Source organism: Acomys minous, assembly GCF_964271855.1.
Source record: "Acomys minous genome assembly, chromosome: 5".
In the NCBI taxonomy this organism is placed as follows: Eukaryota; Metazoa; Chordata; class Mammalia; order Rodentia; family Muridae; genus Acomys; species Acomys minous.
Window position 1 is genome coordinate 100,716,280 of NC_140494.1, and position 21,884 is coordinate 100,738,163.

The 21,884-nt window shown below is 44.0% G+C and overlaps 1 protein-coding gene across 2 annotated transcripts in view; it reads right to left on the reverse strand.

Moving 5' to 3' along the window:
• Positions 1-5,657: 5,657 nt before the first annotated feature.
• JHY (junctional cadherin complex regulator) overlaps positions 5,658-21,884 on the reverse strand; it is a 61,073-nt gene continuing 44,846 nt past the window's right edge. For both annotated transcript variants that reach the window (XM_084783591.1, XM_084783590.1), the window contains exons 6-9: positions 17,253-17,547; positions 8,929-9,009; positions 8,126-8,251; positions 5,658-6,176 (exon numbers count right to left, since the gene is read on the reverse strand). In XM_084783591.1, coding sequence (XP_084639717.1) covers positions 5,979-6,176; positions 8,126-8,251; positions 8,929-9,009; positions 17,253-17,547 — 700 coding nt within the window. In that variant the 3' untranslated portion in view covers positions 5,658-5,978. The remainder of the gene's footprint in view (positions 6,177-8,125; positions 8,252-8,928; positions 9,010-17,252; positions 17,548-21,884) is intronic.

A 21,884-nucleotide genomic window follows, 5' to 3' on the forward strand; every position in this document is an offset into this window, starting at 1 on the left:
GATGCCTTCTTCAGCTCACTCCCCAGATCAAAGCAGAACTGTCCGCCTGCATTTTTCAGGCAGAATGGGGATGCTAATTTATACTCCTTAATGTGTGATGGTGAGAGACCCCCTTCAATTAACTGAATTCTATAGCCAGCAAAATAAAAGGTACACACACACACACACACAAAAAGAGGTGCAGGCTGGAGGAGCCGAAATTCTCATTAAATCAAAAGGTCCAGTATTCATTAGCTCGTGCATCTGAGGCTAAACACTAAATATGGGGATCATCAAAGGAGATTTAATGGGTTAAATTGAGACTATAATCTAATTAAAATATTAGACACAGCTAAATAGTTCTTTGATATTCATCTAAAGCTTTCATTAAAAATAGGTGCTTGAGGTTTGTAACATAGGAGATTATCAATTTTAAGTAGGGACAACAAATTTAGGGACCTCATCTGCACCACTTCAAAGTGTCACCATTGTGTGGGTGCAGGGAAAACAGGAGTGCACCTCACCGCAGGTGACAGAACGGGAGTAGGAGGCAGGGCCAGCCAGGCTTCACATTACTAATTTTGACCACCGCTTGGATGTCTAAGACTATAGGGAAATATTAAATGGGGAGAGAATTTACCATGAGGGGAAAAAATGGAGCCCAAATTATTCATTGCCGAACTCTTGACCGAGTTTGTTTAGAGTATTCTCTGATTTTTCTCTATGTAGACATTTTTTCAAAAGATTAATTTTTTTGAAAGGGTTTTCTTTCTTTTTTCTTTTCTTTTTTTTTTTTGTACAATCACATTCACAGTGTTGGTGCAAACTTGGGGCCCAGGGCTGGGGAGATGGCAAAGCTCTTGCTCTGCAGCCATGAAGGCCTGAGTTCAAATCCCCCATATCCACGTTTAAAAAAAAAAAAGAAGAAGAAGAAGAAGAAGCCAGGCATGGCTACCTATGCCTGTGACCTCAGCATTAGGGAGTGGAAACAGGCAGCTCCTGAGATCTCGACAGCTAAGCATTTTAGTTTCTGGTTCAGTGAGAGACCCTGTCTCAAGGCACTAAGGTGAAAAACCAACTGAGAAACACACCTAGTATCTCGTTCTCTTGCACGCGAGTGTGGATGTAGATACACAAATTCACACGGAGCTGGGGGCTGCAACAACAAAGCATCAGCTGAAAGGCAGGTTAGCAGTCCCACGACGAAGGTGGGCCTCTACCGACTGACATTTCTTTTTTTTCTTTCTTTCTTTTTTTGGCTCTCTTCCATGGGGTGGGTCTCACAAACTGACATTTCAATAAAAGAGTGTGTGTGATGTCTTAGGAGGCATGCCAAGACCTTACTAAATAATTTGCCTAGGATTCTCCCATTGCTGTCATCCTTTCAACCTGTTAGAGCGATGTAACAGCAAAGATCACTTATCCAGCTTATTGAAAATTAATTACTTTTGTGACCCGGGTTTCCAAGGGGGAAATAAGAAGGTAATGGAGAGGCAACAGGAGACACAAACCTGCCCACCAAATTCTTCTTTTCCTCTCTTCATATTTTATAGAGAGCACTGTGTTGCTAGTTAGAGAGCTCAAAAGAAAAGCCAATTTATCTTACATCTTACTGAGTTTTGTAATGTATTTTTAAAATAATATTTTGGGAAGTCCCGGCTTTCCAGTTATTTTACTGAACGAAATTAAGTCATCAACAGTGCAATTTGTGGTTGTTTCAAACTGTGGTGTGATTTAGGGAGTGAGGTGAATAGATGAAAAATCTTCCATTAAAAGCCATTTGCTTGAGAAATTGGTATTTATGTTTTCTCGGTCCCTTTAGGAGGAGAATGTAGGCTGTTGCTTAAGGAAGCCATTGAGTAGAAATGGACCTTATATTCAGTGTAGAAATGGTGGGTACTGGGACAGGTCTGAATATCGCTGGCTGTCAATCATGTTGAATGGGTTCTCGCTACTTAAAAAAATCATATAAAATAAATATAACTTGCTTGCATGTGTGTGTGTGTGTGTTTGGGTGTATGTGTTTGTGTGTGTGTGTGTGTGTGTGTGTGTGTGTGTGTGTGTGTGTGTGTGAAGGTCAAGGGTAGAAGTCAGGTTTCTTCCTCAGTTCTCTGGTTTCTCATTGACCATGAGCTTGTTGACTCTGCTGGACTGGCTGTCCACAGAACTCCTGGGCTCTGCCACCCAACAGTGCTAGGGTTACAGATGTGTGGGTACTGGGGATCCAAGCTCAGACCCTTACTTTAGGACTGATCCACTTCCCCTGCCCTTAAATGTAACTTTTTTCCCCTAAATGTAACTTTTAAAGAGTGCGTGTTTCACCTTAACTTTCCCTTTATAGTATAGAAATAGTATTGTTTTCTTTGACATCATAGACAATTTCTTATAATCACTGGTGTAGAGTGAGCATCATGGAACAACAAAATCTGTCCTAAAGCAGAGAATTCACTTTGTTGCTACGGTTTTCAATCCTTCCCTTCCTGGGAAAATAACGAGAGGCATATGGAGCATTTGTATACCTCTGTCTGTTTCCAGCCACTGGCAACAGAAACTATGGAACCAAACTGAGCCTCAGGGAAGAGAGTTCTTGTGCCTGTGAATACCTGAGAGATGGCTGAACTGCATGTTATTTATGGTTCACTACAATAGATAATAGTAATACTAAAGAGACCATAATAAGAAGGGCAATTGTAATTTTTTTCCTTAAGAAATTCTCATTTTCAAAGGCTACTTCTAATGTCACAATAATATATGCCATGATATAAACGTCATGGTTATGTATACGTATGTGTATACACCAATAACAACTTAGGGAGAATTAGCCAGACTTGGTGTCTGCAGACTAACACCCAAATTCAATTTCCTTCCCTGCTATTTTTCAATAAGTAATTAGAAAAGAAACCCCGTCTGAGTTGACCGAGTCTGCTATTGTAGGCTGTTTGCCGTCAGCTCAAAGTTCTCAATTAGCTCCAGTGTTGTTATAATTACTGGACGTGTTTTCAAACAACTCCCAGTTAATAACTGTTGGGATGAAGAGTCATTTTCTCACTGAAGATGGGACTGTGCTCGCTCGTGTTTGCTGTGATGTTTTGACAATGATTCATTAACCAATAATAAGCCCCAATTGGACCCATTAGGCACCATTGCCTTTGCTAGGCTTACCTTTCATTTTGTTCCTCAATATTGCCTTTTCTTGACTTGGTTTCTGGATAAGTCCCAAGAGACTCCTTACTACACAAAACAATATCAAGAAGACAGCTGTCATTAAATTCAGCTACTTGTATTTAAAAAAAAAAAAAGGCTCCGTGTAAGAGGATGCTCTTGTTGAAACTTAAGATGGAAAAAGCACTGTAAAAGGAAGGCTGTAATAAGGAGAATTATGGCTTAAAGAGCCTTTATCTGGACCCGCTCACAGGGACCAGGCAGAATTACCCTATGCCTTTCAATGGCTCATATAACATCTGGTCAAATGCACCCTCCTCCCCATCCGCCCTGCCACATTCCTCATCTCATTCAATTCTGAACTTCTTCCTTGACCTTGCTTGCTTCCCTCCCTCCCTCTCTCCCTCCTTTCTTCCTGGCTTCTTTGCGTCTTTGATTGTTTCTGTTCTTTCATTCTAGTAACCAATTTTGTTAAAACTGAAGGGTTTCCTAGGTTGTGGTATTTTCAGTCTGTCTGTTTAGTGTGTGTGTGTGTGTGTGTGTGTGTGTGTGTGTGTTTGTGTGTGTGTCACAATGTGCATGTGGTCGAGGACAACATTCGGGAATCAGTTCTCTCTCCTTCCGCTGTGGGCTCCAGGGGTTGGTTGAGCTCAGGCTGCCAGACTGGTGTGTCAGGTACCTTTACTCATCCAGCCTCTTGTGAACCCTCTATGTATTCTAATAGAAGATTTTGATGTCATGTTGATATGGTGGTGCACATGGCTGCCTCCCAACAGGCAGGTTCTTTTTTTTTTTGTTTGTTTGTTTGGTTGCTTCTGAGACAATAAACAATAAAATTAATCACTCAAGTTTGTGAAGCCAATATTGTGCAATGTAAAGGAGGCGATACAAAGCATTTGTCCTTCACTGTACTGACTCCTCCCCTCTATGTCTGGACCACGGGAGCTTAATGACGTTCCACTGAATGTTAGCACTGTGAGGTGGTGTGAGGCCACAGGAAGACCCATTGGATTCATTCTTTGACTTCAAGCCCAAACCTTGAGAAACTATTTCATGTCTTTAGCTGAAGTATTTTAGATGCCGTTTGGCTCTGAGTTAGGAAATTTAATGTCGTAGGGCAGTGGTTCTCAACCTTCCTATGGCTTGGACCCCTTTAATACAGCTCCTTACGGTGTGGTGACCTCCAGCCATAAAATTATTTTGGTTCTCCTTCATAACTGTAATTTTGCTGCTGTTATGAATCATAATGTAAATATACGATAGGCAGGCTATCTGATATGAGACCCTAGAAGGTCATGACCACAGCTTGAAACCAATGTCCTAGAGTCTTATGTGCTGGATGGTAAAGCCTGGTCCTGGAGGACCCTGGGAAATGATGTTTCCAGTCTGCCAACTCACTTCACCTGCTTCACCTGAGCATCGGCTCCTGAAGGTAAACGTGGAGGCGGTGGGAGGATTTGACATTCATAACAACATCCCTTGTCCACAAGCAAATGGGTTTCTTGACCATCAGCTCTGATTCCAGCTTTAAGAGGACGGTTCAAGCAGGGAGCTTTTGTACCTACTGTGACTCACGTAGCACACACACGACTTGAAACTTGAAAGTGAATTTCTTTTTTTGTGTGTGTGTGTTCATTTTAGGTTTCTGAGACAGAGTTTCTTTGTGGAGGCTTGGCTGTCTTAGATCTAAGAGATCAGCATGCCTCTGCCTCCCAAGTGCTGGGATTAAAGGTGTGTGCCACCAGTGTCTGGCACAAGAGGGAATATCTAAAGCCAATCCTTATGCCACATGCACACATTTGCTCTAGGTTGTTAAAAATGACCCATTTCTGGACATACTCATCAAAGGATGCCATGTCCAGCAAGGGGATAAAATGCGAATCCTTTAGCAAATTTGTTGTTGTTGTTTTGAGGCAGACTATTGCTATTTATCACTACACATCAGGCTAGCCTCGACCTTGGAAATGCCCCTCCTCCGCCTCAACGTCCCAAGAGCTGAAATTACAAACGTACATAACCATTCTTGGCTCTCTAGTAATTTCAAGACTGAGAATCTTGGTAATGTTTCAAAAGAGAAAACTAAAAGTCAGTATGAATATTTGTACTCATAGTAAACTCTGAAGTGCACACAGTCAATAATATTTGGAGATGCTTAGTAAATTTACGGATGTGGGGTCAGTGGCTTTGACCACAGAGTGATCTGAGGTGGGTTTCCCTAGGCATGTGGGATGTGTGACGAATACCTGAGTCTTAGTGCTCTGTTAGAGTAGAATTAGGTTTTTGGTTTGGTTTTTTTTTCCCTATTTCAGTATGCACAACTAGATGCAGCTTCAAATTTTCAACTTTACATATAATAACTTTTATGTAAAACTCTTTTGAAATTTGAGAGTGTTATTTTGGACATGTTGCCTCCATGACCGGGTCAGCCAAACTCATTTTAGGGAAACTGAAGAATGCACAGTCTCTCAGGGGTTAGAGAAACACACGCAGACAAATTTATTTGGCGATACTTGTGAATTTTCATTATGTGGAAGAAGGGCAGAGGTAGTTTAACAAATCAGAAGATCCAATATAAAATCAAAGGCTTTATTTTTCTAGCTTTGTACCAGCCCAAATTCTAACAGATTTGAAAAATAAATAATTCTATGTATTTTTCTCTCCAGAAGGTTAAACATGTCACCAGTGCTGACTGGGCCCCACATTAAGGACAGCAGGAAGGCAGGCAGGCAGGCAGGCAGGCAGGCGACAGTGTCAGGTCACCACTCAGTGTAGATGCAACTGTTTAGTTGTTTCTCTGGGTCCCTTTCACGACGTTTTTGATCCCCACCAACCACTGTCTAGACAATGTGAAGGACTTTGAAAGCAGCCACAGCCTGCTTCTCCCTCTCGTGTCTGCTCTGCAGGATCTCCAGCAGGGAGATGTCTGGCAAGCTTCCTTCTTTTTCACTGTTCCTCACATTTTTATTTTTCTTTGTGGCTTGGTCAGTCAGATTTGGTGGTTTAGGTTTGGGGATAGTCTTAGCATATTCCAAAGCCTAAGGGCATAAAAAGAAAAAAAAAAAACCCATCATTTGAAGTGGCAAGTTAGTCTTAGGGGAGGGTCATGATATGGATGGACACAGCTGCTGTAACACGGGCAGAAATGGTGATCGAATAGAGAATGCAGGCAGCACATTAGAATGGGTAGTTTAAAGGACATAAGTCACTAAACAACATGCTATGGAGCAAAAAGGAGGTGGGGAAGGATGCGGGCAGCTGCTGTGTTATTTAGATGATTTTTACTGTGACAAAGATCCTTCTAAGTGTTTAGAAACAAATTTCGCATGTGTTTAATCTGACAGCTTTCTGAGGGTCTTGTTAAAACCAAATTTCTAGTAGAATTAAACAAGCCCAGATAGGACTTGCCACCAGGGACTGAAGGTGTCATGTGTATCTGACGAAAATAGAACTTTGTTCATTACATCCCCTTGTTCTTTGAAAGAAAACCTGGGTAAATTTTAACTGCATCTATAGAAAACAGATACCAAAAAAAAATGTATGCTTTTAAAAATTTTACACCAAGCTTTAAAGGTTAAGTCATGGTAAAATGAGACCAGGATGTGGTTAATGATAGAGCCTTTGCCTTAGGTGCACATTAATCTGGTTTTGGTTAGGGTGGGCAAAGAGATGGGGAGGAGCAAGGGGAGAGGGCAAGAAAGAGAGGGCATTAAACTGGCTTTGCATTTTAAAGCTCTTTCGGTTAGATTTATTTATATGTATGAGCTCTTTGCTTGCAAGCGTGTCTGGGCACCATATACATGACTGGTGCTCTCAGAGGTCAGAAGAGGGCACTGGATCCTCCACAACGGAAGTTACAGAGGGTTGAAAGCCACCACATGGGTGCTGGGGACTAAACCAGGGTCCTCTGTAAATACAGTGAATGCTTTTAACCATGAGCCACCTCTCTAGCCCTGAGTTTCGTCTGTTTTTGTTTTGTTTTGTTTTTTTTGAGACAGGGGTTTCTCTGTGTAGCTCTGGCTGTCCTGGAACTCACTATTTAAACCAGGCTGGCCTCGAACCCACAGCAGTCTGCCTGCCTCTGCCTCCTGAGTGCTGGGATTAAAGGTGTGCGCCACCACCACTCAGCTTAAACTTTGTATTTTAGTAAGAATTTATTGGCAGAGGAAATGAGAGTGAATAGTATTTTCAAGTATCAGAAAGGGAAAACAAAATCCAAAACACAAAAAATGTTCCCATTATGAACATATGTAAGAGAAAGCTATGGGAATTTTCAGTAGATTTGTCATCATAAACTTCTTCATGAAAGTGTACTTGGTTGGAAAAAGAAAGAAATGATGCCATGGGCATTCAGTGAGGAAGATGAAGTCATCAATCTGAGGAAGAATTAATATGATGGTTGGTGAAGGAGAACGCGCAGCACTTGTTCCTAAGGCACCAAAGGGTCGCATGTTCCTCCTGTGAGGAGTCCCCAAGGCTGTGTAGGACAAAACAAACCAATCAAGGCAGTACATATTTCACTCACAGTCTCTTTGCTAGATAGCATCTGAGAGGGCGGCGATTCTGAATGTTTTTAAAATCTTTTTTTTTTCCTTTCACCAGAGGAAAAACATAGGGAAATGAGCTTAAATTATGAGGGACTGATTTATTGTTTGTTTGTTTATTTCACCTGAACAGCAAAAGGATGTGTTCCCTTGAAGGTTATTTAATGATCGAGAATGAAATCTACAGTTAGGATGGACTGCAAGTTTCTGCTGAGAAGCCACCATGTTATTTCTATGCGTGACAAAATTAAGACAACATACTGACCTATGCGCGTGTGAGTGTGTTTACACTAGTATTTGTATCCACAAACATGTAAATGCAGGAATGGCTGTTGCTAAACATGTCTCCTATGTCCCAAACATATCTCTTGTGGTGAGGAGGTGACCAAAGTGTCCCTTTAATTCTGACTGAAGCAATAAACGCCTTGGGGAGAGCGCCTTACCTTCTGCCGAGAAATCACTGACTTAGTTTCAGATTTTGCTGTCTGCGGTTTGGACAGGGCGAGAGTCTTCATGTTGTATTCCTTGACTTGCTTTGCATATTCTTTTTGCTGCATTAACTTTTGCATCTGCTCAAAGAAATGGAGCAGAGTGAGCTAACCACCGCTAGTTCTTGCAGTGACATTGGTTGTCTGGAGGTGGGCAGCTCGGGAGGGTGAGCAGGGTAACGTGGCAGCAGCGAACTGGTTAATGTTTCCCCAGGAGAATCCAGTGTGAGTGCAGCGGTGGCTAAATCCTATTCAGCCGCTTCTTTGTTGCATTTACCCAATTTATTTTCATTTTTGCTTCCAACTTTGAACTATACTCTTTTTATGCCTGAGTGCAACTGCAGTTCAAACACATTAAATGAAGATCTCCTTTCACTCGAGGAAAGAGAATAAAGTGGATGCACTTCCTAGGGGTTGGGGAACTCGGATCCTAAGTGTCTGCTCTGTAGCCACTTCAAAGTTATCAAGACAACTCTATCAGGGAGACCAACGACCACAGAGCACATGCATCCCTTTCCACACTCATGTGCCCCACTCCTCTCGGGGGAGGCTTTCAAATATAACTGAAGGGCAGTGCATAAAAGAACGGTTCTTTATTTTGCAGCAGGAGTATCTGGGACTCTATTATGTCAGCATGGCTGTTTTTGAGAGGTGTCCTCTGGTGTTTGCACTGGCGTTTGGTGCTGGGCGCATCTTTACCCCACATTGCTAAGGACGGATAGAGATATCCAAGGCCGAAAATGCAGCATGTCACTTACTTTTTCTCTGACGGACGCAAAGTCAGGTCCCAGGCCTCCAAGCTTCACGTCTCTTTTCTGATAACCTTTCAGCTTGGAACTCTGAAAATACAAGCACAAAACGGTTCCTTTGCAGGACCGGTGTCCCTTCCAGGAAGTCATGGGGCATAGGAAGGAAGGACAAGGAAGCCCAGAAGCCCTGGTGGAGGAGGGAGGATGAGCTCACTTCTTGGCAATGGTGCTGTTTTCATGGTAGTTACTGGCCATAGTCTATTTGGTGCTTGTAGTTGGTTAGCTAGCATGCTTTGACTTTATCACTTCTGAGGGAAACTAAATTGAAATTCTGAAATAATAAGCAATTTCAAGGTAATAATTTGCTCTTTGGTTAACATTAAAAAAAAAAGATTTATTTACTTTATGCGTATGGGTGTTCTGTTTTCATGTACACCAGAAGAGGGAATCAGATTCCATTACTGATGGTTCTGAGCCACCATGTGGGTGCTGGGAATTGAACTCAGGACCTCTGGAAGAACAGCCAGTGCTCTTAACCACTGAGCTATCTCTCCAGCCCCTTTGGCTAACATTTTTTTATTATGTTGTAGAGGAATTTATTAAATGAGCATTTTATTAAATTATTAAATTTATTAAATTAACATTTTCAAGCAAAGTGTGTATAATACAGCTCTCCCTCTGCAGCTGTTACTGTGATGTCTAGTCTCGAGCAGTTTGCAAAATCAAATAGTAGTCAATACACTGCTTCAGAAAGTTCCTGTCCGGTAAGGTGAACACTGCCTTTCAGAGACACCTCAGAGGACAAACTAGAAACTTTTACAGTTCGTTGTTGGAACAACAGATTTTTTTAAGGATGAAGATCAACTTTGATTCATTGATAATACTCAAAAGGAAGCATTTAAGTCTTGGCAAGACCTACTGAGAAGTTCACTTTGTTCTGTTAGTGCATTTTTGGAAAATCTGAAGGGCACCTAGAAGAAGTCAGAAAAAGGGCGTTGGATCTCCCGGAGCTGGAGCTATGTAAGATTGTGAGCTACCGTGTGGGTGTTGAGAACCAAACCTGGGTCCTCTGTAAGAGCAGCAAGTACTCTTAACCACTGAGCCACCACGCCATCCTGATGGACTGCGTTTCTGATATACAGCTTGGCGATGATTATCAGACGAATGAATACATTTTTATCAAATCAGTTAGGACTGCTTCTTATAGGATCCTAAGAATGAACTGCACACATTGTACCAACCATCTTGACATGGTTTCTACTTCTGTTTCCGGAACCCATGGATATGAACCCACTCTTTCCCCCAATATCCCCAGCTCAGAACTCTGGCCCGTGAGCTATAATTGAGTTTGCTGGGCAGCACTCATATTTTTGAAGGCTTTTATTCAGGTTGGCAAGCCCCTCCCCTTTTGTTTTTATTTCTTCTCTCTCCCCGCCCCCCCAAGTCGGTGGGATTCCTGGAGCTGGAACAGCACTCCTTCAGACAAGGGGGAAACAGGAGATTCACACAAGTCTTGGTTCTGATGTTTGGAGCTGTGGAGACCCCAGTGCTGGCAACTGCCTACCTCTGGGTTAACTGTATGAAGGAATAATGAAGCTATGGTTTTGAAATTGCTGGTCAGTCTGTCACCTCTGTGGAAGGCAATATTCCCAACACACCAGGGCTTCAGTGTCACTATTCAGAGGACCAAAATAATGTGTGACACTTCTGCACTCCAAGGATTAAAGGCTCTGTAAACAGAACTGGCCCCATTACAGTGTTAACCGTTTATGGTCAAAACTCCCTCAGTGCATCTAAGTCCAAAAGGCAAGGGAGAGTAAGATTCTATTTTAAGGAAGCTTTGGTCTAAAATCATTAAAACTAACATTGAAATAGGGGGAGTTACTGCATATCGAAGGACATTCCAAAATTATAAATCTTTAGAAAAACAGTCATTACCAACATAAAAGCACCACGTCTGCTCATGCCTGCTCCCTGTCCGTTATATGTTCATTCATATCTTCCTTTCTTTTTCTTTTGCGGGGGTGTGGGGGGCTGGGTCTGGCTCTGTAACCCCAGCTACCCTTGAACTAGCAGTTTTTCAGCCCAAGTGCTGGGATTACAAGCACATGCCGATATCTTTGGCTTGTGTATACACTTGTTGTTTTTAATATGAAAGGTTTTTTTTTTTTTTAGTTAACAACATTAATTTGGGTGTGCTTGTGTATGTGCACAGGCACATATACACATTCACATCATTATGCCTGTGGGACAAACCCCTTTACCTACTGAGCCATCTTGCTGGCCCCTCTTCATACATTTATAAAAGTATCCATTACTACTAACCATTTTGGTATTACACTTTACTTACCTGACACCAAGTGGATTTCAAAAAGTGAATTTTAGCCAAATATCCTATCATTTAGTGTTATCAAACAATTTAAGCATTTCTCTAAATGTTGGTCACTGGAGGTATGCTGAGGTAAACATTTTATGTTACTTTGATTATTTGTTTATTTGTTTTTATTTATTTATTTACTTATTTATTTATTACATATACAGTGTTGGCCTGCCTGTATGCCTGAACACCAGAAGAGGGCACAGATCTCTTTATAAATGGTTGTGAGCTACCACATGGTTGCTGGGAATTGAACTCAGGACCTCTGGAAGAGCAGACAGTGCTCTTAACCTCTGAGCCATCTCTCCAGCCCATTTCTTTGAAATAAATTGATGGGAGTATGACTATCAAGATCTAAAGAATGCTCAGCAGTGGTGGCGCACGCCTTTAATGCCAGCACTTGGGAGGCAGAGGCAGGTGGATCTCTGTGAGTTCGAGGCCAGCCTGGTCTACAGAGTCACTTCCAGTACAGCCAGGGCTACACAGAGAAACCCTGTCTCAAAAAACAAACAACAAAAAAGTTCTAATGAACATTTAAGGCCACCAATTAGCATTTCTGCCACTACTGTGATGATTAAAATAGTTCTTTTTTTCAAACCTTCATTACAAGGTAAATTATTATCATACTTTAAAAACTTCAGTTATTTCCAGCCAGGCATGGTGGCACATGCCTGTAATACCAGCACTCGAGGAGTCAGAGGCAGGCAGCTCATTGTAAGTTCAAGGCCAGCCTAGTCTACAAACCAATCCAGGACAGCCAAGCTACTTAGGGAAACCCCGCCTCAAAAAAAATAAAAAATAAAAATAAAAACAAACAAACAAAAAACCCAAAAAACAAAAACAAAAACAAAAAACAAAACAAAACCAACCAAACAACCAAACAACCAACCAAACAAACCCAAAACCAAACTTCAGTTATTTTTAATAGTTGAGTCAACTCAGATAACCTATGCTTGTGACTACAAAGTTAGTCTTCTCACATGTGCCATCTGTGTCACTGTTTCAAAAATCACTAAACTATGGTCTATTTGCCAAAGTAAAAAAAAAAGATGACAGAAAAGATTAAAAAAAAAACCAACCCCACAAATTACCACTCATATTCAGGCCATAAATCCAATTTGTCCAAAGACGATGAGAAAGAAATGATCAGTGGGCAGAAATCTCATCCTTAGCCTGGCGCAGCTTAACTTTTAATCATGCTACCAACTCACAAAAGACGCGCCAGGAAATGTGGATAACTGGGTGTGTTCATCTTCAGCCATTGCTTCTCCATAGCAACTTCAGTAAGCATCAAGGTTAGTGTTAAAAAAAAAAAAAAGAAAAGAAAGGACCAAGGGCCTAGCATTCCATATAGACAGGAAGGGAGAGCATGTGGCCCAAATGGGCCATCCCCATGGCTGCTGATCCCTTTACAGCATGAGCTGCCCACAGCACAGAGACATTTCTCAGGGGATGGGCTTGGCTCTTAGGGGAGTTTGTTCCGGGTGACTGGTGGTGAGAATCTTGGATCTGCTTAAGTTTGGCGCAAGTAATCAGGAAGAGCTCCACGCTGTAATTCTGTTTGATCTCTCTCCATCTAAAGTCTTAACAGCATTGCTGAGATGTAATTCTTATAGCACGAAATTCACTCATTTAAAGCTGTCCCGCTCAGTGGTTTTTAGGATCGTCACCGAATGGTGTAAGCATTGCCCAGTCTGATTGTACAACGTTTTCATCGTTCTGAAAACAAACAACTACAACAACAAAACCTCTAGCACCTGTTAACCCTCATTTGCCTCGCCTAGTCCCCACACCTCTAGCTCCAGGCAGCTAAGCTACTCTCTGTTTCTTCACTATTCTTTTGCAGTCAAGCAATCCACAGGTGTTATTTTCAGTTACTTCTCCTTGCCAAAATAATGATGTAGTGATAATGGTGATAATGATGGTGCTGATGACATTGATAATTATAAGAACTCAACATCAACAGTTCTGTTAAGTCTGTGAATACAGAGAATAGCATTAGACTAAAGAGGCCTGTTCTACACAATGATTGGCGGATCTGGGACCAGGGGTTCTGCACAAACTGTGGCACCAACCAAGGACACTACGTGCGGTAAACATTGAACCCTTACCCAGATCTAGCCAAGGGATAGGACATTCTCTACAGATGAGTGAAGAGTGGGGACTGACTTTCACATGAACTCTGATGCCTCTTGATGGGGAGGCCCAGTGGCTCTCACGGGAAGGATAGCAGGCTACCAAGAAGAGACTTTATACCCTATGATCATGTACAGGGGGAGGAGGTCCCCCTCAGTCACAGCTGTAGGGGAAGGGAATGGGGTGAAAGTGGGAGGGAGGGAGGAATGGGATAATAGAAGGTATGGGATAACAATTGAGATGTAATATGAATGAATTAATAAATAAATACAATTTAAAAAAAAAGAGGCCTGTTCTAGACAAATCTGTAAACATATTCACCCCTTGTCTTTGCATAAAGTTCACACAAACTCAGGCTTGGTGGCTTCCATGAGTTAGAGGTCAACTTGGGCTAGAAAGTGAATGAGACCCTGTCTTTAACATTTTCCCCAAACTACCAGGTGTGGTGGCACACACCTTTAATCCCAGCACTCTGGGAGGCAGAGGCAGGCAGATCTCTGTGAGTCTGCGAGTTGGAGGCCAGCCTGATCTACAAAGCAAGTCTAGTATAGCCAAGGCTACACAGAGAAAGCCTGTCTCAGAAAAAAAAAAGTTTACAAATCAACCAATCAAATGAACAAAAACAGCTGAAAACAAACAAACACACAAGCCACATACTTGCTGACATCTATTGGCCTCGGCCCCTCAAGCAGTGGCTGCGTGGGACTTTCTTGAGGCTGAGGTTTGTACTAATTATTCATGATCCTCTCAAGTAAGGTGTGTGACTGTCCCTGTGTACTCCAAGGGAACGCCTGCTTTAAAATGACCTTGACTGCTCTGTGAAGACTTGCTTCAGGTCTCAATTGTAGATCCTGCTGGGGGTGGGGCACTCGCAGCAGACCTGTTCTCCAGAAAGGACTGCAAGTTACTGAAAACAAGATAAAAAACAATGACTTGGATGCCGGGCAGCATTGAGCAAAGGATGTGTGCTCTGTGGTCACTAAACTTAATCCAAATAAAGCTCTTCTTAGGGGCAGCCAAGCAGCAAGCCCCAGATTGCCTATGACAACAAACACCAGTTAATTACAGAGCTTCAACCCTCGTCTGCTAGGGAACTCTTCACTGAGGCCCTATTTAGTGGTGACTGGAGACAGCAGAAATCTATTTTGATAGTTTGGAATCCCTTGTTCTGTGTTAATTTCTTAGTCTTGAGCCTGGATTTAATGACAAGGACAATGCCTAGTATTTTGATATTGCTCCCAACAGCACTGCCAGGAGAAGAAGAGGGCCCCAGGCCTATTATCTTTACAAATCCTCAAAATTTTGACTGTGATCAGGGCGATTCCCTTGGAAACCAAGAGATTTGACGTGGCCAGCAAATGGGCGTGCCGTGGATAATGACTCCCTCTGTCTGGTGCCCGGGCTACCTGCTGTCTTATACAAATCACTCAGTTCTAAGTCACTTCAGCTTCTGGAACGGCTTAGAGGACAAAGAGGGCTCCTGTGTGCTTGCCACATGCAGACTAAAGGGACTGGGCTGAGCAAATGGATGTGTGTGTGGGTTGCAGCCACCCTCACAGAAATCGGGGAGGCACGGCCAGGAGCAGGAAATTGTCTCTGCTCTTCTCATCTTTCCATGGCCTTAGAATCCCAGTGAGACACACTTTTACCAGGGCATTTTTCTCTATCGTTTCTCAGCACAACAGGAATTCAATTTGAGAAGAGGAAGGAAAGGGAAGTGACAATTAATTGGTGTATAATCTTTGCTAGGGAAGAAGCTGAGGGTTTAGCATATTATTTCATTAACTATCACACCACACCACAATAACTGATTGTTCCCTATGAGGAATCAGGGACTGGGAAGTCAGTAACTCCTCAATTGAGAAAATGCCTCTATTAAGATGGGGCTGTAGGCAAGACTGTAGGGAGTTTTCTTAATTAGTGATTGATGAGAAAGGGCTCAGCCCATTGTGAGTGAGGCCAATCCTAGGCGGGTGGTCCTGGGTTCTATAACAAAGCAGCTGAGCAAGCTGTGAGGAGCAAGCCAGTGAGCAACACCCTTCCAGAGTCACAGAGGCGCTAAGAGATGGGGTGGGCCAAGGACTTTGGGTGTCTGAATCTGCCCACTTCCTTCCCAACCCAGTTCAAAAGCTGTTGTTTTCAACAACAGGGATGTTCTTTTCCAAGAGGCTGTGTTTGTTTAGTTCTTAGGCCTTGGTGATCTATAAGCTCTGAAGTGAGCAGGCAGTCTCCATACTGTTAGAAAGTGTTAGTTGCAAAGGCTGATGGCACAAATGTTTTCATGGAAATAATACATATAATGCCCACCTCCCAGTCTGGTCTATAAATCTTGGTTTATTTGAGAAACACTTGAAAGCGATACAAGCAGTACTTTAGAACCCAACAGCCATGTAATGATGCTTCTCTGGGAAAAGAAGCAACTGGTGATTCCTGAATCTCAAGTCTCCTTATTTACAGAGAAAGTGGGTCTTCCAGTGTCAAGCTAATAGGCGCACTTTCCACACCTCAGAACCATGAGCTAAGCAAAATAACCTGCCTCAGGTACTTTATTATAGCAATGAAAAGCAAAAATACATTATTTCACCCTGGAAGAAAGTGATCTTCCTGAGAATTTAAAAAAGTTGCTTTTCACACAAAGAGATTGAACTGCACAAAAGTGCTCATCACTTTTTGACCCAAACTCTAGATAAAGAATTCATTAAAAGCTGGGTGGTGGTGGCACACGCCCTTAATCCCAGCACTTGGGAGGCAGAGGCAGGCGGATCTCTGTGAGTTCAAGGCCAGCATGGTCTACAAAGTGAGTCCAGGACAGCCAAGGCTACACAGAGAAACCCTGTCTTGAAAAACAAACCAAAACAAAAAAGAATTCATTAAAAAAAAAAAAAAACAAACCAAAACAAAAACAGCTGCCAGGGGCTGGAGAGATGGCTCAGAGGTTAAGAGCACTGCCTGCTCTTTCAAAGGTCAGGAGTTCAATTTCCAGCAACCACCCGATGGCTCACAATCATCTATTGTGAGATCTGGTGCCCTCTTCTGACCTGTAGGTGTTACATGCAGGCAGAACATTGTTGTTAAAATAGCAACAATGACAAAAAAAACTAGTTGCCATTCTGGAGAGCAGCTAAGTCAACAGACCGGCCTGGATTTTTTTTTTTTTAATGGATGCTGAAATGAGATGTGCTCCAAGAGGAATTATAGATGCTGAGGAATAGTGGTGGATAGCGAGGGACTAGACCCACAGAGCCTCTCGGAAGAGAACATTCCTGTTGCTGAAAACAGCAGCTTGTGAAATGGGTTCCCAGCTGCAGGCTTGGGAGGAAGTGAGTCCTTGGTCCAGCCCATCTGCTAGCATGACCGGGAGCCTGGAGGTGCTGCTGGCAGGCTTGCTTCTCACCGCTTACTCAGCCTGCCTTCTTTAGAACCTCTGTCAACATGGCTTTCCCTCACTCAGCCTGACTCTCTCTTTTCAGATATGTGAGACTCAGCTTAGGACGGGGCTGGGATGAGGAAAAGGGATGAGTAAAATGAGGATAAAAGCAAGATCATTATTACTTGTCTGCAGGACCAACTCTTCCCTGAGATGACCTGAAAAGAAAGTGGAAGTAGGCATCGTTGGCTACAGAAACTTCTGGAAAGGCAGCAAGGGAAAAAAAATCAGGAAGTAGCAAGGGCTGGAAGGGACAAAAGGTTCTTGGTTCCTAGATCACCTTACTGTGCAAGAGGCTAAGTGATGACATCCATGTCATCAAAACAAGACAAACCAAACCAAACAAACAACAACAAAAAACCCGACTTGGCTGGACCACCATGCTTTTATCACCTTTGTGCCGCTTCGTTTCCTGGGTTGCTTCCCTCTTTCCAGCTGAAGCAGGTAGCCTTCTGAATTACTACGGGTCATCTTCATCTGCCGGCTGTAGCTTCCCTCTGAGTTGAGCTGAGATTCACTCTCTACCCTGGACATGATAGGCGGGAGTGTGATGCTGGACAAGGAGCCCTCGCTGGGCTGCACCTCTGCTAGCTGCACCAAGGCTTGCTGGTGCTGCTCCATGATCTGGGCGAGCCGGGAATCTGGAGAGGCACTAACGGGCTCCATGTCTGAGGAAGAGTGGAATTTCCTTAGGAGAAAACACAGGTGTTTTATTTTGTTTTTAAAATAAAACTTGAACCCATCACCCCGCTTTCTGTGTAGAAATCTTTAGGAACCATTATTCTTGTCATGATTACATTGATTTCTTGTCTTCAAACCCTCCTCTTTTTCTTTGGGGCATTCTAACTCTTTCTCAAAAATATTTCATTTTTTATGTGTCTATATGTGTATACGTGTGTGCAGGTGTCCTTGGAGTCCCCAAGAGGGTGTCCCTACACCTGGAGTTAGAGATATCTTACATGAATGCTAGGAAGTGAACTCAGGTTCTCTGAAACAGTATTCTACTCTTACCTGCTGAGCCATCTCTCCAGCCCCTAACAGGACCTTCAGTTAATGCAGGAAGCATAGGATAATAAGCAAACAACCAAACCAAACCAAAAAACAGCAACAGAAGCCAAAACACCATTTTGGAAACCAAAGACCTTCCCATTATACAACAGCTAGAAATGTATTAAATTAAATGTATTAAATTAAGTATGTGCTCTTTAAATACATAGTTGGATCTGCCAGAGAATCTGGGACTCTCCAAGGGATGAAAACAAAATGGAGTGAAAGCCAAAGCTAGCTGGAGATATGCCCCCCCCCCCCCCCCGTCTCTGTCTCTGTCTCTGTCTCTGTCTGTCTCTGTCTCTGTCTCTGTCTCTGTCTCTCTCTCTCTCTCTCTCTCTCTCTCTCTCTCTCTCTCTCTCTCTCTCTCAGGCTTTTTGGTAAAGGATTTGACTTTTAATACAGGCAGGCTGGGAATGTGGCTCACTTGGGGGTGGACTACATGCCTGGCCCAAAAAGCCAGGAAGCAAATCTTGGGATTTTCTTCTCCATATTGGGAGGCAACTGTCCTTTCTGGAGCTCCATACCTTTGAGGTGTGCATTTCTGAAGACAGAAAAATACTGTTATACTCGTAAAGTATCAGGGACAAAAATTATTTGGGCCACCTAAGAAAAAGACTCAGGACTGGCAGGAACACCCTTCCATCAAGTGGCCCAGACTGACCACCCCACAGAAATCCAATGTCAATAGCCCTGTCACCCAACTAGCTCCCAATACAAATTTTTCAGATTGTCAAACGTGAGGCCAACCCTAATGCAGATGCAAAACAGGTGCAGAGCTAGAGCTAGAGCTAGATAGAGAGATAGAGAGAGAACAAACAAAAATTCCCAACCTGCCCCCACTAGACCCAACCAAAACCAGGAGGAAAGAGTAACAAAGAAAGTTTACTATGTTTAAAATTTTCAAAAATTTGCCATCTCCTTCGTTGACAACGTAGGATGTCAAGAAGGAATGATGCTGCTTCCCCGTAAGAGATGTGTCAGAAGACAGCCAGAGAGGCAAGGTGCACCTCAAAAGCATGAGAGCGGTGAGAAGGGTGGAAGTCAGCTGACACAGCACCCAGAGAATCTAAGAGCAATCCTAGAAGGATGTGTCTCAATAAGTAAGGCACTCTACTAGAGAGCACAGACAGAGAAGATGGAGGTAACAGGAAGAGGTGACCCATGAGACCCTCATATGTTTTTCCCAGAATGGGAAGAGGCAAGTCTCCAGCTTCAAAGGAGCCGGCACAAATCTATAAAAACAGTGATCTTACAGCTTCTGGAGAGAAAAATCAACAGCCCTTGAGATGGATCTGGAATCGGGTGGCTTCATGGTTTACAAACCTCACAGTGCAAACAAGAAGATGATTCTGAGGGTAAACGGTTAACGTAGAATTCTGTGATATTTTGCCAGCTGTCATTCAGAGACAGGGGCAGAGTGAAAGACAACGTCGGCCAGTGGTGCCAGGTCTCAGAATGCCTGGCTTCCAGGCAGTAAACAGAATGTACTAGAGTGAGAGTGAAAAGAGCAGAAGAGACGGGGTGGGGTGGGTGAGTGGGGGTGGGGTGGGGGGTGGGGAAGGCACAGGGAAGCTACATAATGGAGCTAAGGGGCATCCTTGTGGTAGGATGAGACTTGTCACAGAGAAGGTGCACGTAAGACACCACAGACTGACAGCAGCCTGCCCTGTGCCATCGCACTACACCACCGGCTGAGAGCAGCCTGCCCTGCGCCATCGCACTACACCACAGGCTGAGAGAACCTGCCCTCTGCCATCGCACTACACCACAGGCTGAGAGAACCTGCCCTGCGCCATCGCACTACACCACAGGCTGAGAGAACCTGCCCTCTGCCATCACACTACACCACAGGCTGAGAGAACCTGCCCTGTGCCATCGCACTACACCACAGGCTGAGAGCAGCCTGCCCTGTGCCATCACTACACCACAGGCTGAGAGAACCTGCCCTCTGCCATCGCACTACACCACAGGCTGAGAGAACCTGCCCTCTGCCATCGCAATACACCACAGGCTGAGAGAACCTGCCCTGTGCCATCGCACTACACCACAGGCTGAGAGAACCTGCCCTGCGCCATCGCACTACACCACAGGCTGAGAGAACCTGCCCTCTGCCATCGCACTACACCACAGGCTGAGAGAACCTGCCCTCTGCCATCGCAATACACCACAGGCTGAGAGAAGCCTGCCCTGTGCCATCGCATTACACCACAGGCTGAGAGAACCTGCCCTGCGCCATCGCACTACACCACAGGCTGAGAGCAGCCTGCCCTGTGCCATCGCACTACACCACAGGCTGAGAGAACCTGCCCTGTGCCATCGCACTACACCACAGGCTGAGAGAACCTGCCCTCTGCCATCGCACTACACCACAGGCTGAGAGAACCTGCCCTGTGCCATCGCACTACACCACAGGCTGAGAGAAGCCTGCCCTGTGCCATCGCACTACACCACAGGCTGAGAGAACCTGCCCTGTGCCATCGCACTACACCACAGGCTGAGAGAACCTGCCCTGTGCCATCGCACTACACCACAGGCTGAGAGAACCTGCCCTGTGCCATCGCACTACACCACAGGCTGAGAGAACCTGCCCTGTGCCATCGCACTACACCACAGGCTGAGAGAAGCCTGCCCTGTGCCATCGTACTACACCACAGGCTGAGAGAACCTGCCCTGTGCCATCGCACTACACCACAGGCTGAGAGAACCTGCCCTGTGCCATCGCACTACACCACAGGCTGAGAGAACCTGCCCTGTGCCATCGCACTACACCACAGGCTGAGAGAACCTGCCCTGCGCCATTGCACTACACCACAGGCTGAGAGCAGCCTGCCCTGTGCCATCGCACTACACCACAGGCTGAGAGAACCTGCCCTGTGCCATCGCACTACATGTCTCATTCAAAGAAAAACACAAGAGGATGAGTTCAACAAAATAAGGAAAATGTGAGATTTCAAAAAAAGAAATCCAGTCTGGAGAGAAACCACAGTGTTCTCAGGCCAGATGTGAAGCAGGTCTTTCCTGACATCAGAAAATTGTTAAGACATGTTAGCCAGGTATGGCCAATGAGTGCCTGCAACCCCACCACTTGGGAAGCTGAGCCAGGAAGATTGCCATGAGTTTGGGGACAGCCTGGGCAACACACTGACTATTTGACTCTAGCTGCGGCTGCATAGCAACTCTGTGCCCCTAACCACCCAAAGGGAGAAAAAGTAATAGCAGAAAAGAAAACAAGGACATGACTACAGATATAAGAGATCTCTAACACTATGAACGGATGATATGAAAACTTTAATGGTACTATATTTTTGGTAGTGCATCTTAAAACAGTTTTTATAGAAAATGTAACTCATCAGACTGACTAAAGGTGAAACAGGAAAGCTGGAAAGACTAAAGGTCATTATAACAATGAATTGGGGGTTCAAACCACAGACAGCGATACAAAAACCCAGGCCAGACAAAACAACTTTGATCTGCACAGTTTCATGGGAAAAATTCAACGAACTTTCATGAATGTGTGCTTACAACACATATATCTCTGGGGATATAAAAGAGTGAACGAGAGCCCAGTCTTCAACGTATTCACTTGCAGGTTGCCCCTCCTCATACCGCCCAGTCTGACCAGGAGCTCAAATGTAACTGACCTGCTCATTCATCTGTCTGTGCTAGGACTGCAGACCTGTGCCGCCCCATCCGGTTTGAGAGCATATTGATAACATACCTGGACAAGGCCAGTAGGCAATAGGAAAGCCTTATCTTTATTCATGCATATGAATGTCATTAAATTCTAAACAAATAAATTGAGCAATCTATTAAAAATCCAGTATGATGGGCTGGAGGATACAGCATGTGGTAGAGTCCCTGCCTAAAATGTGCAAGGCTCTTGGTTCTGTCAACGGCATCATGAAACAACAAACAGAAGACCAACGTGACAAGTTGGGTTAATCTTAGGCACCGAAGGATGGCAGCACAGTAAAA